This window comes from Moschus berezovskii, chromosome 14 (assembly GCF_049115385.1).
Source record: "Moschus berezovskii isolate FMDL1 chromosome 14, NW_MosBer_1.0, whole genome shotgun sequence".
In the NCBI taxonomy this organism is placed as follows: Eukaryota; Metazoa; Chordata; class Mammalia; order Artiodactyla; family Moschidae; genus Moschus; species Moschus berezovskii.
In genome coordinates, this window is record NC_142473.1 from 60,218,090 (window position 1) to 60,233,191 (window position 15,102).

Sequence of the window (15,102 nt, forward strand, 5' to 3'; positions counted from 1 at the left end):
AATAAAGGTCGCAGGGAACCCTCTGCTCCAGCTACCGACGCCATCTTGGCCACTACGTGTGACGCCACACGTAGCGGAACACGTAGCGGAGAGCCAGCCCATTGGCTGAGAGAACCGAGGAGAGGCGCGCGAAGCCGGGAGAGGAGGGTATGGAAGAAACTACAATCCCAGCCTTCTTTGCGCGTGCCCACTGAGAGCGAAAGAGGAGGGAGTTTGAGTTCAGACCACAATTCCCAGCAACCTTCGCGATGTCTCTCCTTTGCTTTCAAAACGTGGAGGAAAAGAGGGACAGAAGAATGGAGATCTTCTGGTGTCCGTTCTTCGAAAGGCGGGAAAGGGGAACTACACCTCCCGACTTGCAACGCGCGGCTGCGCCTGCGCCCTGATACCTGTCGCCATCTTGCCCGTTCAGAGGCACCGCAAACAAACCCAATTCCTGGTGTCCCCTAGTCTTGGCGGAGGAGCCTTTTAGATGAGCGCAGAAAGGCCGGGCAGGTGGGTGACTCCCAGACAGAGTGCTGGGAAGAGCTGGCAGGATAGCCAGTCTGAAGGGCCGCCGGGCCAAGCATTTGGAGCCTGGCTTGGGGCGCCCAGCCCCATCCTCCGTTGTCTCCTAACGGGATCGTGGGGCTCCCCGAGGTGGGCTTAGGGGAACTGGCAGGCCTGGTGCTGGAATTGCGGGGGTCCAGCTCCTGGGGGCCTGCCGGTGAGTCTTGGTCGTCTACCTGGCTGTCCGAGCGTCTGCTCTTTCTCTCCGTTGTCCTCTCCGCTAAGGAGGGAGCGAGGCGCTGATGCCTACCAGAGCCCTTGGCTCCGGCTACTGGTCCTTACAGAGCTTGGGTCGCGGGCTTGACATTGGGGTGGGCGCTGAGCGGCACGGGTGAGGAGGGTAGGCGGGCTACTCTTGTTGTGGTGCTGCGAGAGAGTGCGTGTTTGGGGAGGGGGCGGGGCGGGCTCGCCTCCTTGACACTTGAGTGGGGGGAGGATTAGACAGGATTGCGTTGCCCGGAGCGGGCTCCGGCAACCTCTACCCAGGTTTCCAGTGCGATGCGGCCCCGCAGTAAGGTCCTCTGGCGGGGACGCATCGGGATGCCGTGACGTGGTGCTTGATTCCGGCGGTCGCCGGCCACCTCCAAGATCCTGTCGGGAGGCGGGGACTGGCTTGTGGAGGGAGCGGATTCCTTTGGCTCTGCCCCTTCTTCCTCTTTCCCACCCCTTTTCTTTATGTCATTCTGCCGACTGGGGCGCGCAGTCCAGTTCTCCTTGCTCTGGGTTGGTTCTTAGCTGAAAGGACTATGGGAAGTAGGGGGAGGGGGTTCAACTCCAGGCGTGGAGCTGGAGTTAGCAGCCCTAGCTCTTGGAAAAGAGATAGCAGTTATTACGGATCGATGCCTGACTCCTAGTCTAGACACTGAGCTCTCTCATTCTTACATTCATTCATTCATCCTAGTTATTCTTCTCAATCACTCATTTGTTTAACAGATATTTACAGCAGATCTGCTGTGGGCTAAGCAGGTATTGTCCAAGGGCCCAGCACCGTTGTCTTTTTCTAGACCACGGGATTACCAGTGCGAAGTTTCTGACATCTAAACTTTTGGTAAACGCTTTTGTAAAGACTTCGGGGTGTAAATTCATCTTTCATTGTTAAGATGAGGAGACAGTTCCATTTACCCACTTAGCATCTTAGGATCTTTACATACTGTATCTCATGTAATTCATAGTGAGAAACCTGGCAGAAGTCAAGTGAATTAATTGCCCAAGATTACATAGGTAGTGGCACCTATTTATTAAATAATGTGCTTACCACTAGGATAAGAACTTCACATACACTGTTATTCAATCCTCCTAACTGGGTGATAAAACCTCTACTTTATAGTAACACATGTTCAAGTAGACCTGTTTACCCAGGATCACACAGTCACTAAGTTGTAAGATCTAATTAAAACATATAGGTGTCTGAAACCTGTGTTCTTTCCATGTGATAGGCTGGAATAGTAAGCTCCCAAATGGTTAAGTTCTTCATTTGTCAGAAGTTGTAAAGTGTGGAGGTGAAATAGGATTTTGATATACTTTTACTGGTTTTGCTTCTTATCGTGTGGATATCCAGGTGAGTGGGCTTTTGAATGTACTTTTGTAATGGCCTTTTGTAATTTGACGTTTTGGTTTTTGCTTTGGTAGGGAAGACAAGCTCTTTGGGGCTACCAAAAAGAAGCAGCAATGCCTGTTGTGTGGCCAACACTTTTGGATCTCAGCAGGGATGAATGCAAAAGGATTCTTCGAAAATTGGGTATGATTTTCATTTTTGATAGTTTGTGCCTCTCTGCGATGCTTTTTGCTTTCTATTTGGGTCATGACTGTTTGCATGGATGTCATATTTCATGCTGTTAGAAATCCTTTAGAGATACATAGGTCTTGTTTTACTCTGTTATTTCTGTAGTGCCTAGCATAGTGCTTTGTACACAGTAGATGCGTGAATCATAGTAATAGTAATAGCAGCTAAGAATTCTTCAGGGCTACTGTACTGAGTCCTTTACAGTCAACATCTCATTTAATTGTCACTCAAACCAGATAGGTATTTTTCCTTTTATGTCCCCATTTTACAGATGACAAAACTGAAGCTTAGAACACAAACTAATTTTTTAGTAAGTCATGGGGTCAGAATTTCAACCCAGGGAATAGGATTCCATTCTCACTTTAACATACTTTTAGGCTTCATGAGTGTGTGTGAATTACATGTGTGTGCGTGTGTGCTCAGTCGCTCATTTGTATCTGACTCTTTGCGACCCCATGGACTGGAGCCATACTGTTTCTGAACTCTGAGTTAATGTAAGCTATGCTGACTTTCCCAAATTATATTTTACTATCAGTAATAAAACACCATTTATGCTTGTAATGAATTATTTACTGCTTCTTTTCCTTTAGGGCAGTTTTTCTCAAACAGCATTTAGGGAGAGAATTAAGCCCTATTGCTAAGACCTTTATTGTATGTAATGAACCAGCTTTTCTTCCTGCATCTAGAGTCGTGTGTTATGTATTATCTTTGGGACAATTGAGAAAAAAAGAGTTACTCAAATCTTTTTCTGTTTTCTGTGATTCAAATGAGAATCCTTGGTTGAGAAATGTAGCCTTAGACTCTAAGATTCAAGGAGGACATTTTTGTCTTATTTACCACTGTAGTCTCAGACCAGCACATAGTAAGGACTCAATAAATGAAAAAAATAATTTGGTAAAGAACAGTAAATGTTTTGGCAGAAGATAGCAATTATTTAGACATCTGTGATTTTGAAGGGGAAAGTGTGGACTTTGAATTCACATAGATTTAGGATCTTGGTCCTGTTACTAATTACTGACATCCAAAAACAAGTTGTTTAATCTTCCTAAATCTATTGATACTTTTGTAAATGAAGGGTAATAATACCTGCCTCATAAGTTTGTGGGTTAAGTGTATACAAAAAGGGCCTATCACAGTGTCCAACATCTGAGTATATAGCATTTTAAAGCAGTTGCTTTCAGACATTTATTTATTTGCAGTTGAGTCTTTTCTTCACAAGAAATCTTTGTTGGAAATTCCTGTGGATAAATCTGAATCATAGCTATTCTGGCCTTAGCTGCTAATAACTTTTGCCCTTTTTATTTTCCCTTAGGGGCTACCATGAAGATTTCTATATTTTTAACTATTTCTTAGCATTGTGCTTTAGTACCTTGGTTTTTTTTGGTCAATTATTCCTTTATTTTTTTAAATTTAACTTTATAAGGTAAATTTTTACTACCCATTCAAGGTTTTCTATACACTGATAGGCAGTTGGTCTCACTTGCTAGCTACCAGTTATAAAGTTGGATTTGTCTTTATTTCAAGGCTGAAATAGTTACAGAGTTATTGTGATCTGTATAGATCACAACTGCAGTCAGTTGCTTTAGTTTCTGGGCTTTTGGGACCTCGAATCAAGAGATTATGTTTAAATATAAAAATTGTAAGCTTTAAGTCTTAAATTTATCCTTATTTTTAGTCAGCTGTATAGGTAATGTTGCTGAAGAGCTGCTTCTGTACTGAAGAGAACAGCCTTCCTATAGGGTAATGTCATCTTCAGTGATCCTTCTTTTGGGTGGTGAGCTTTGATAGTGATTTGCAGAATGACTTCCTCCTCACCCACTGGCTCATTATCATAACAGTGAAACCTTTGAATTGCTTTCAGACACTCACTCTAGGTCCAGAGTTTAGAGAAGGTACTGTGTTTAAGAATTAGCTTAAAATATTTTAAGGATTAGCTTTTAAAAGATTTTAAAAGATAAATTATTTTAACATAAGATTTTAAAAGATAAATTATTTTAACATAAGATGCTAAACATTTATATTTTGCTTGTGAAAGTGTTAGTTGCTCAGTTTTGTAGCCCACCAGGCTCATCATTCCTTGGGATTCTCCAGGCAAGAATACTGAAGTGGGTTGCCATTTCCTTCTCTAGGGGATCTTCCCGACTCAGGGATCAAACGTGGGTCTCCTGCCTTGCAGGCAGATTCGTTACTGTTTGAGCCACCAGAGAAGCCCACATAGAAATTGGGATAGAGAATTTCTATCTCTATGTAACTCTAATATGAGCTTTATGGAATACAATATTCATATTGAATGGAAGGTTTGTTTAAATGGAATGGGTTGAGGCTTTATTAAAATAGTTCAGCAGATCTTTTGTTTTCTGTGGTTTTTCATGTGCTAATTATTTCATTATACTTAAGTGTCATTGAAGTTAACACTGTAATAGAATGGTATCAAAAATAATACCAGAAATTCAACTGAGCTTGATATTTGTCAGAATCTTAGGATTCTCATCAAAATGGAAATCCACATATGTGAATGAGGTTGGGAAGCTAGCAGATGTTCTTTACAGTGAGTGAATTTCTCATTGAATGAAGGGAAAGTGTGCCTTGGATTGTGTACCTGTGAGAACTGTGTTCTGAGTTATACAGTTTTGCGTGCGGTCGCTACCTTTTCTATCCATGACTTTTTAGTTAGACTTGGAATGAGACTTGAGATGTCAAAAATCTTTGTCTTTTCTCTAAAAAATGCTGTGAAATAGTGAAATTTTGATCACCATAAATTTCACAGGCCAAAATGAACCTTTTCCTCAAATCACTTCTCTCTGACCTCTCCATTTCTTTTTATGGTATTGTGATTCTCCTAAATATCTTGGAAACTGAAAAACCTGGTTATTTTCCTTCTGCCGTTCCTTCCACATTTAATCAATCACTGAGTCCTATCAAAAACTTTTTAGACTGGAAATAGTGGCTTTTCTTAGTCTGGCCGCAAATTCTTTTTCTATTTTTATCCTTGTTGGATTTTAATCACTTTGAGGATAGGGACCTTGTTTTGTTTATATGAAGATTTGCCTTGGTACCTTGCAGTAGTAGTAGTGTTCAGTTAGTAGTTAGGTTTAGATTAGTGACTAGCCAAGTACAGACATACTTTTACTTTTCCTAGTATAAAACTCTCAAAATAATGTCTGTTACTGGAAGTTTAACGTCTTTATGAAACATTATATGCTCATTTACTCTCTGTTCTTTTTGCACATTTGCATTTCCCCGTGCCTGCCTAGAGCACAGTTCTGTTTGAGTAAAGCTTATGCTTCTAGACTAGATGATGTTTTTTGTCTGTGCCTTTACCACTGTATTGTAAACTGTATCAGAATTGTGTGATGACTTGTTTCACTGTAACTTTATTCTAGAGTTAACTTCTTAAGGCAGGGTTTAGCATACTATCTCGTGTATATATAATGAGACTCAATACTGATTTGTTGACTAAAGTACTCGATAAATGAGGCATAAACATTTAGAGTATAGTGATTTCTTAAGTTGTCCCCAGTGTCTTTCTGAGCTCTACTTTGGGTTCTGATAAAAGCTGAAATATGTTTTTTGGAACAAAGTATTTCCAGGGAAACAGAGTTTGTCCTTCTAGAAGGACCACATGAAACATCTAACCTAATGTCCAGTGTAGATTGAACATGTAGGATGTTTACACATGGAATAATTCAGTTGGACAAGACATGTCTATTTAATGTGGTCAACTCACTCTTCCACATAAATTCTTTTTTGTTTTGGACAGAATTGTGGATAATACGAACTGAATGAGGCTACTATTTTATTCTTATTATAGTATCTTGAATGCAGCTATGCATGCCTTAGTTATTTGGCTAGCATTCAGTATCTATTATATGTAAGGTATTGGCAGATACTGATAGTAAGTTGGATCTATTAAGAAGATAACTGTAGTCTGGATACTTATTTCCCATCATTTTGTTTTGTTCAGGTCTACTTGTCTCATAGTGTTTATGGTTTGAAACAACTATTTTATTATTTCTCATGATTCTATGGGTAGCTCATCTTGCCTGAGCTTGCTCACATGGCTCTGTTCAGCTGGAAGCTTAGCTGGTTAGTTGGGCTCAGCTAAGATGGCTGGGCTGCTCTCTCCATGTGACCTTTCATCCTGTGCTTCTTCACAGCTTGGTGATCTTAAGGTTCCAAGAGAACAAGGCCCTACAAGGCTGCTGTTTGCATCATGTATGTGATGTTCCATTGGCCAAAGCAAGTCACATGCCAAGTCCAGAGTCATTGTTGGAGGTACTATAGAAAGGTAGTACATGAGGAAGTACACTGAGAAGCAGGCATGGTTCATTGGGAGCCATTGAGGGCTTTTTGATTTTATAGTTTAACCACTACTAGGGACAACAGTTTCATTAAATAATGGTTATTGCTATGGAAAGTTAGTGAAATGAAACTGTCTGGAATTAGGTTTCAGTGTATTATGTCCTGATTTCTGTAAGAGCAAAAATTCATGTTTGCTGATCTGCCTTAGTCATTTTGCTGGTGGTTTCAATTTGTTGGTGGTTTCTTCAAGGTACCTTCAAAGTGTCTTCTAGGACACTAGGTAAAGAAACTAGGTTCAGAGATGAGAAAGGACTTACTCAGGGTCACACAACTAATGTCAGTGCTAGAGCCAGAATCTGGTCTTTTGACTCTTGATCCAGTAGTTTTTCAGTTGCACGCTACTCACAGATGGAATATAGGTTGAATTCTTAGGCACGCTTAAGGAATTATTTCAAAATTTTATCAGTAAAGCTGCTGCTGCTGCTAAGTCACTTCAGTCGTGTCCGACTCTGTGTGACCCCAGAGACGGAAGCCCACCAGGCTCCCCCGTCCCTGGGATTCTCCAGGCAAGAACACTGGAGTGGGTTGCCATTTCCTTCTCCAATGTGTGAAAGTGAAAAGTGGAAGTTAAGTCGCTTAGTCGTGTCCGACCCTTAGCGACCTCACGGATCGCAGCCTTCCAGGCTCCTCCATCCATGGGATTTTCTAGGCAAGAGTACTGGAGTGGCTTGCCATTGCCTTCTCCGTCAGTAAAGCTACCTATCAGTAATACTAAGAACTTCTCTTGTCAGCCTTATTATACCACTGGGAACCTATTCCCAGTTGTTGGTAGCATCCGAGTTGAATGTTCTTCAGTGATGATATGTAAAGCAAAATATTTAGACTTTTCTTCCTAAACTTTTACACACATGACTTCTGTGAGGCAGTAAAAAGAAAATAAGATTATAAAAGCCACATTTAACGTATGTTAGCAGATAAAATTTTTGAGAGGACATTAATGAAATATTTGCACATTGATTTTTAGGTTTCCTGCCCTGAAGTTTCACTGTATATAGCCATAGTATTAAAATATTGATGGTCTATTTTGATAAAATAATTTTCTTCTTCTAGAATTGGAGGCATATGCTGGAGTTATCAGTGCACTTCGGGCACAGGGAGATCTCACCAAGGAAAAGAAAGATCTTCTTGGAGAACTCTCAAAAGTTCTTAGGTAAATTATCATAAAAGTTTGTGAGACATGACTCTAGAAATTTCATTTTGAGGTATTTTGGTACTTTTCACTCTCAGGCTGAAGACAGAGGTGTTCAAGTTGTTGGTACTTAGAGATCCCATCCCAGTTGTGTGCTTTGTTACAGAAAATTTTGTAATTTACCATTTATTCTGTAATCTAATCAGAAAAGGTTTAAGGCAGGTTATTTTAGCTTTGGGCCAGTTGGAAAAGGAAAATATTTTTAACCTGGGTAAAGGAAGGAAGAGCTGGGAGTGACTGGATATGAAGATCTAGAGTGGCCAAGTGGCATTTGTTAGGGGGAGGAAGAAGACACTAGGAAGTTGTTGTCTTTAGTTTATAGAAATGGGTAGTGATTATATAGTCTTAGCATTAGGGACAGTTGCTCCCTTCAGCTTCCCACTAGTGTGGGACTTCATTAAAAAAAATCTGGTGAAAGGGGTTCTTTGATACTTTGCCTTGATCCATTCTAAACATCTTGAGCTTTCTCAGAAAATTCAGTTATGTTTTAACTGAAATTTCCTTTCTACATTTAAGACCATTTTTTCCTATTTTTAAAGTGAAAATAGGGAAGAGATTTTTTTCCCCTTACGTTCAAGTAACAGTAAAGTAGATATGTTATTAAATCCTGTCTTAATGCCTCCATACTTAACAATTTATATTTTTTGTTTGTTGTTTATATTGCCTCGTAAATTCTGCTTTTAAGCCCCTTAAATATTTTAATCAATGGTATAGATTTAGCTTAGCAATAAAGATTACAGTTTCAAGGGTGGTATTCATTTTATTGAGTATTTATGAATGGAATGGGTATAGCCTTTTTTTTTTAGTTGTTTAGATTTAATTTTACATATATTTAATCAAGATCAACAGAAGCACATTTTTACCATAGTGGTGATGTGATATAATGCAGAAGACACATAGCTTCAGTGTTGAGTAATAAAGGAGTAATATCCTGGTGTCAAGTTTCATAGCATATGAAACATTATCTTGTCACTTTCATTTCTTTATTATATTCACTGAACATCAAATTTTAAACTCTTAAGCTTTAGAAAGGACTTTCTTTTGAGGGCCAAAATCTCAGTAACCGTGATTAGAGGTCATTCAGTGGTTTGCATTTTTAGATAACAGGAGCCTCTACTAATCTTGACTATGGTCTGACATTTCTGAGTTTTGGACGTTAATGACTTCATATCAAACTGAATTTGTCTTTCTGTGATTTGTAATTTGTATAATTTGTACAAATTTATAATTTGTAATTGGAATTTAGTTACAAATTCTCTCTACAATTGTAATTCTCTCTACAATTACACAGAATCAGTCTGAAGCTTTTTCTGTGACTTTAATTAAAGCATTTGAAGATATGTATATTAGACCCTTGTTTTTATCTTTTTTACACATCAATTCCCCTCCTCCTCCACAAACAAAATGTTGACTTAAACATTAATAAAAGTATAGAGAAGAGCTGCCTGCTTGGCAGAGTTCTATAATGGCTATTTTTTTTCATAGCATCTCAACAGAACGCCACCGTGCTGAAGTTCGGAGAGCAGTAAACGATGAACGGTTAACAACAATTGCACATAAGTAAGCCATTAGTCATACCACCCCTGATTTTTCATGACGTAGTATACCATAGTTTTGAAACAGTCTTCCCATTGTGTAGAGATTCCTGAGTCTTTTATCTTGATAGTAATATCTCTGTACTCAGGGATCCTAACCATAGCTGTGTTAACTGTTTATTCTATTGGTTATGTTTTGCATTTAGTTAGGCAAGCTGTAAGTACTCAGGTCAAATTCTGTTACAATGTAATCTCTGTGTACCCAAAGGCCTCCACAGTTTTGTAGGTGATTCCTTTATTTGAAACAAGTTTAATAACAAAGTAGCGTGCTCCCCAAATTTGACACCCCCTTAGAGGTTCTTTGTAACAGTATTTGATATGTATACATATTGTTTTATAAATAGGCATTATAAATTTTTTGACTAATATTTCATGTATTTTGAGATTCAGAAAAAAGATTGTAACGTATAGCCTGGTTTTAAGAAATATGAATACAGTGTATTTTGATTTACTTTGAAAAGTCAACAAAATAAAATTATAAAGGATTTTTATCAAATTGCTTTCAGATCATTATAACTATTTGATAGATGGGGTGGAGGGTGGTGGAAGATAGGGACTGATCATTAACGGAGTATGTATGGAGAGAGTGCCTCCTGAAAAATAGAAAAGAGCAGAAATTATCCTTTAAATGTTAATGCAAGATGGTAGGAACATTTGATAAAATAAGGTATGTTATAGAATAATTCATTTGCTTTTTATTTTTGTCTTAATATGAAGTAAAGCTAAAAGAAAAATTTTGGTACATTTCCATTCTGTAATAAATAGTGCTTTTAACCCAATTGGCAGTACTAGTATTGACCCCGAAGATCCATTAGCTTCATGTTCTACTTCTCTGTTCCTCATTTTACTTGATGATAAAATGGGGTGCTACCTTTTTAACTGCATAGTTTGAAAGATAAGCAGTTTGAATTTGGAGATTTTTCAGTGGTAGATATCTACACACTGTAGAAATTTGGAAATTTTCCTCTAGTGACATTAAGTATTGTTAGGCCAACGTGGCTGAAACATTTAAATATTAATGTGCTCCTTCTTTTAAATTTCTCTAAACTTTTAAATTGGGATACTCTTAAAAATAGTAACTGAGCCTAGATTCTAATTTGAGAACTGGTAATAGGAAACTTATGTGCTAGATAATGAAGTAGTGAATAGCGGTTTGCATTCAGAGGCACTTAGAGACAAAATTAGTACCTTAAAAACATTGGAGCAATATTGTGGGCAATTAGTTATAAGTTGATGCATCAGTTTCATACTTAAAGATAACATTTATTTAGTCTCCTTTTCCTTTTTTCCCCTTTAAAGAATGAATTTATCCTTATATTTGGGTGAAAGACCAAGTTACAGGTATGCAAATAGGTTATTATTATTTCAGGCTTTTTCTTGTATTTATTTCAAAATTGAAGCTCTCAATTATTCAGGGGCACATACTTCATTTACGAATTAACCGAGCCCCTTGCTTTTCCTTCTCTTCTCCTCCTCCCCTTCCTAATACTGCCCACCCTTTAGCTATTTTGCTGCTTGAAAGTAGTCAGAGGGTGGGAAGGGAGAGGAGGTGAAAATTTTAATTAGTCATTTTACTACTTGCTAGTTGTTCTGGAAAAGGCTTGATGGAAGAAATTTTAAGTAATTGCCAAAGTATTTTGGTTAATATGTGAGTTTCTTTAATCTGTTTGACCTCTCCCTTTCCCTCCTCTCTCTATTAGCATGGATAATTGAGAGTTGGCTTCTACCTACCTGTTTCCTCTTTTTTTCTCTCCTTTTCTGATTTCTTTAATACATGAATTTAATTTTTTGAAAAACGTTTACTTCAGTGTATAATTTTAAGCTTCTCAGGCCTTTCCTTACTCCTGTTTTAATATTTTATATTGTGGTTTTAGTTTGACCAGATGTTGTATTTACTTGTGGAGCCCAAGGGGCAATGAGTGGATAATGCTGAAGAAGACATAGATCCCTCATTCTGTCCGTCTTCTTTGCCCTCTGTAGCAACAGAACCTAGTTCTAAAGATTATCTATAGGAGGGTTTCATACTCTGAGCCTGAAAAAAGTAACTTGAGCCAAGGAGGAATGCATCTGAACTGACTGCATTCCCTTTCTCCTCTCCCTTCCCTCCCCCACTCAAAACAGCAGCTTAGGCCAGAAGGAATGTTTGAAAGGTGAAAAGAAAGCCAAGAAGTTTGAGCACAAAGGAGGTGGAAACAAAAGGAGTCGAGGGTCTGGGATCAAAGAAAAGCCTTGCCTGAACCATAACATGTTTTTATTATTTGATACTCTAATTCAGTTTTGAAACATGTCAGAATATTATAGTATTAAAGCCTGGAATGTTACGAGGCCTCACAGTTTTTAATTGGGCCACTCTTGGCAGCATTGTATCTAAAGAAAGTAGCTATCCAGAATGACTGATCTCTTAACTCCTTCCCCATCAGCTAGACATTCATGGATACTGTGTGAGCCTCTCTGTGAGGATTTCGTGCTGGTGCCATGCACACCACCAAAGGATGCAAGGGCCAAGGTAGTTCTACTAGTGTCAGACTTCTCAGAAAAGGGGCTTGGAGCAAGGTTTCCACCCCCTCTTGCTATATTTAGTATAAATAAAGAGATGTTCTCTGAAACTTAGGAATCCCAGGGAATCCATGGAATAAGATGTTTACAGAAACCTATAAAATTCTTTTTAGAAGATTTGTGCAACTAATGCATATTTACACCCTCATTAATAAGCAGATAGGAATTTTTAATCTAATTCTAACATGATGAGTAATTTTTCACTCAAAAAATTTGAGCACGTTTGCATGAGTAGAAATTTGGAAGATTTATAGATCTTTTTAAAAGTTGCAGTTGTGTTTTTTGCACTGCAGATTCTGTTTTTTCAATAGCATATATACTCGTGTGTTTAAATTATTAATCTTCCATAATTTCTGCCATTATTTAACAGTGTACCAGGTAAGTGTAGACATCATTTTATTTGTGTGGTAAACTTTCATCAAGCAAATTTCTTAGTGACATTCTAGTAAAATGGTAGCAAAATAGGAGTAAGTCAAGAAAATACTGAATAGCTTTTAGAATTTTTTCCCTTTGACAATCAGTAATAGCCCTTTTCTGTCTCTCTTGTTTGTACCATTCTCTGTTTCAAAACTAGCATCAATTTGGAGATTACGTGACAACAGATTTGTGAGGGATATCGGGGTCTTAGGAATCCCTCTTTCCTGTGTCTTAGGTAGGCCTGTGTTAAACCATAGGGAATTTGCAGATTTCCCACAATAACTCAGTTGTATTCATCAACTCCTAGAAATTCTTTTCTTAACTGAATGTAAATTCTTCTCAAGTTGTAGTTTGTTTCATTCACTGAAAGTTTGTAGATTAGACAACAGTGTCTAGTTAGTATAAATCAAAGGCAAAAGTTAGACATGAAACACATTTGAAAACTTTTATACCTTCTAACTTGTGATGTGGCAGTTCATTTCAATAGCATGATGTATGCTTGTTAAAGGAGCTGTTTAGTAACTGTGTGATCCTAAGCAAGTTATTTAACCTCTTGGTAACTCAATTTTCCCATCTATAAAATGGAGATGATAATATTACCAATTTCATGGATTGAAAGAATTATATGAGTTAACACAGGCAAAATATTTAGAGTAACATTTCAGTTCAGTTCAGTCGCTCAGTCGTCTCCGACTCTGCGACCCCATGAATCACAGCACGCCAGGCCTCCCTGTCCATCACCAACTCCCGGAGTTCACTCAAACTCATGTCCATCGAGTCGGTGATGCCATCCAGCCATCTCATTCTCTGTCGTCCCCTTCTCCTCCCGCCCCCAACCTTTCCCAGCATCAGAGTCTTTTCCAGTGAGTCTACTCGTCGCATGAGGTGGCCAGAGTATTGCAGTTTCAGCTTTAGCATCAGTCCCTCCAATGAACACCCAGGATTGATCTCCTCTAGAATGGATTGGTTGGATCTCCTTGCAGTCCAAGGGACTCTCAAGAGTCTTCTCCAGCACCACAGTTCAAAAGCATCAATTCTTTGGCGATCAGCCTTCTTCATAGTCCAACTCTCACATCCATACATGACTACGGGAAAAACCACAGCCTTGACTAGACGGACCTTGTTTGGCAAAGTAATGTCTCTGCTTTTTAATATGCTATCTAGGTTGGTCATAACTTTCCTTCCAAGGAGTAAGCGTCTTTTAATTTCATGGCTTCAGTCAGCATCTGCAGTGATTTTGGAGCCCAAAAAAATAAAGTCTGACACTGTCTCCACTGTTTTCCCATCTATTTCCCATGAAGTGATGGGACCAGATGCCATGATCTTTGTTTTCTGAATGTTGAGCTTCAAGCCAACCTTTTCACTCTCCTCTTTCACTTTCATCAAGAGGCTTTTGAGTTCCTCTTCACTTTCTGCCATAAGGGTGGTATCATCTGCATGTCTGAGGTTATTGATATTTCTCCCAGCAATCTTGATTCCAGCCTGTGCTTCTTCCAGTCCAGCGTTCCTCGTGATGTACTCTGCATATAAGTTGAATAAGCAGGGTGACAATGTATAGCCGTACTCCTTTTCCTATTTGGAACCAGTCTGTTGTTCCATGTACAGTTCTGACTGTTGCTTCCTGACCTGCATACAGGTTTCTCAAGGGGCAGGTCAGGTGGTCTGGTATTCCCATCTCTTTCAGAATTTTCCACAGTTTATTGTGATCGACACAGTCAAAGGCTTTGGCATAGTCAATAAAGCAGAAATAGATGTTTTTCTGGAACTCTCTTGCTTTCTCCATGATCCAGCGGATGTTGGCAATTTGATCTCTGGTGCCTCTGCCTTTTCTAAAACCTGCTTGAACATCTGGGAGTTCACGGTTCACATATTGCTGAATCCTGGCTTGGAGAATTTTGAGCATGACTTTACTATGTCACATTTACTAAGTGCTAATTGATGTTAACTATCATCATCACCATCATCATTATTCCACTATCCACTAACAAGGGCTTTTGTGTACTCTATCAAGAATCATTGGACATACAGAATCTTAAACTCTAGGTTGGGTTGTAGAATCTTTGGTTTTGAAAAAGGTGCAGAAGTATTTCCAACTTAGTGAAAAAATCGATTGATTGATTCTGGGTGAATTTTAAACCTTGACAGTCACCATTAGTTAGACTGCTGCCTTTATTGAAGCCAAGCAAAGGGAAGCAAAAAACTGTCTTTTCATGCTTCAACCTCTGTTTGGACTCCTAGGATAAAATTTGCTCAACAAGTTTAGAGTAAAACTGAGAATAGTGTCTGCTAAGGAATAGAGTTCAGTTGCCTCAAACATTTCTAAGAGTGAAGAATGATATAAATAAGTAAAATTAAAATAGTGGCAGATTTCTTCCAGTGTCCTCAGATCTAGGCTATTTATTTTTAGTAGAAAGAATAATAATGTAACACATTGTCAGTGACACCTGCAGTAATATGTCCAGCTTCACACGTCCTGGTACCTAGTCTCCCTCGTTTACTGCCTCAGTTTCCCTTGTTTGAAAGCCTTAGAACCTCTGGCCATGCAGGCAGTTAGGATAATTTTGCAAAAATTCATTGAATTTCATCCTTAATTATTAAGCAAAGTCTGATTTTTGAAATTGAGTAATTTTTACCTTTTTAGCCTAATTACA

General features: G+C 38.8%; 1 protein-coding gene across 12 annotated transcripts in view; it reads left to right on the forward strand.

Moving 5' to 3' along the window:
- The first annotated feature begins 361 nt into the window (after window positions 1-361).
- EMSY (EMSY transcriptional repressor, BRCA2 interacting) overlaps window positions 362-15,102 on the forward strand; it is a 93,863-nt gene continuing 79,122 nt past the window's right edge. For 5 of the 12 annotated variants that reach the window (XM_055423728.2, XM_055423732.2, XM_055423722.2 and 2 more), the window contains exons 1-5: window positions 363-495; window positions 2,179-2,287; window positions 7,745-7,844; window positions 9,369-9,443; window positions 10,778-10,819. In XM_055423728.2, the coding sequence (XP_055279703.1) occupies window positions 2,218-2,287; window positions 7,745-7,844; window positions 9,369-9,443; window positions 10,778-10,819 (287 nt within the window). In that variant the 5' untranslated portion in view covers window positions 363-495; window positions 2,179-2,217. Of the gene's footprint in view, window positions 496-2,178; window positions 2,288-7,744; window positions 7,845-9,368; window positions 9,444-10,777; window positions 10,820-15,102 lie in introns of all 12 variants that reach the window. The other 7 variants (XM_088843196.1, XM_055423731.2, XM_055423730.2 and 4 more) reach the window with 3 other exon arrangements.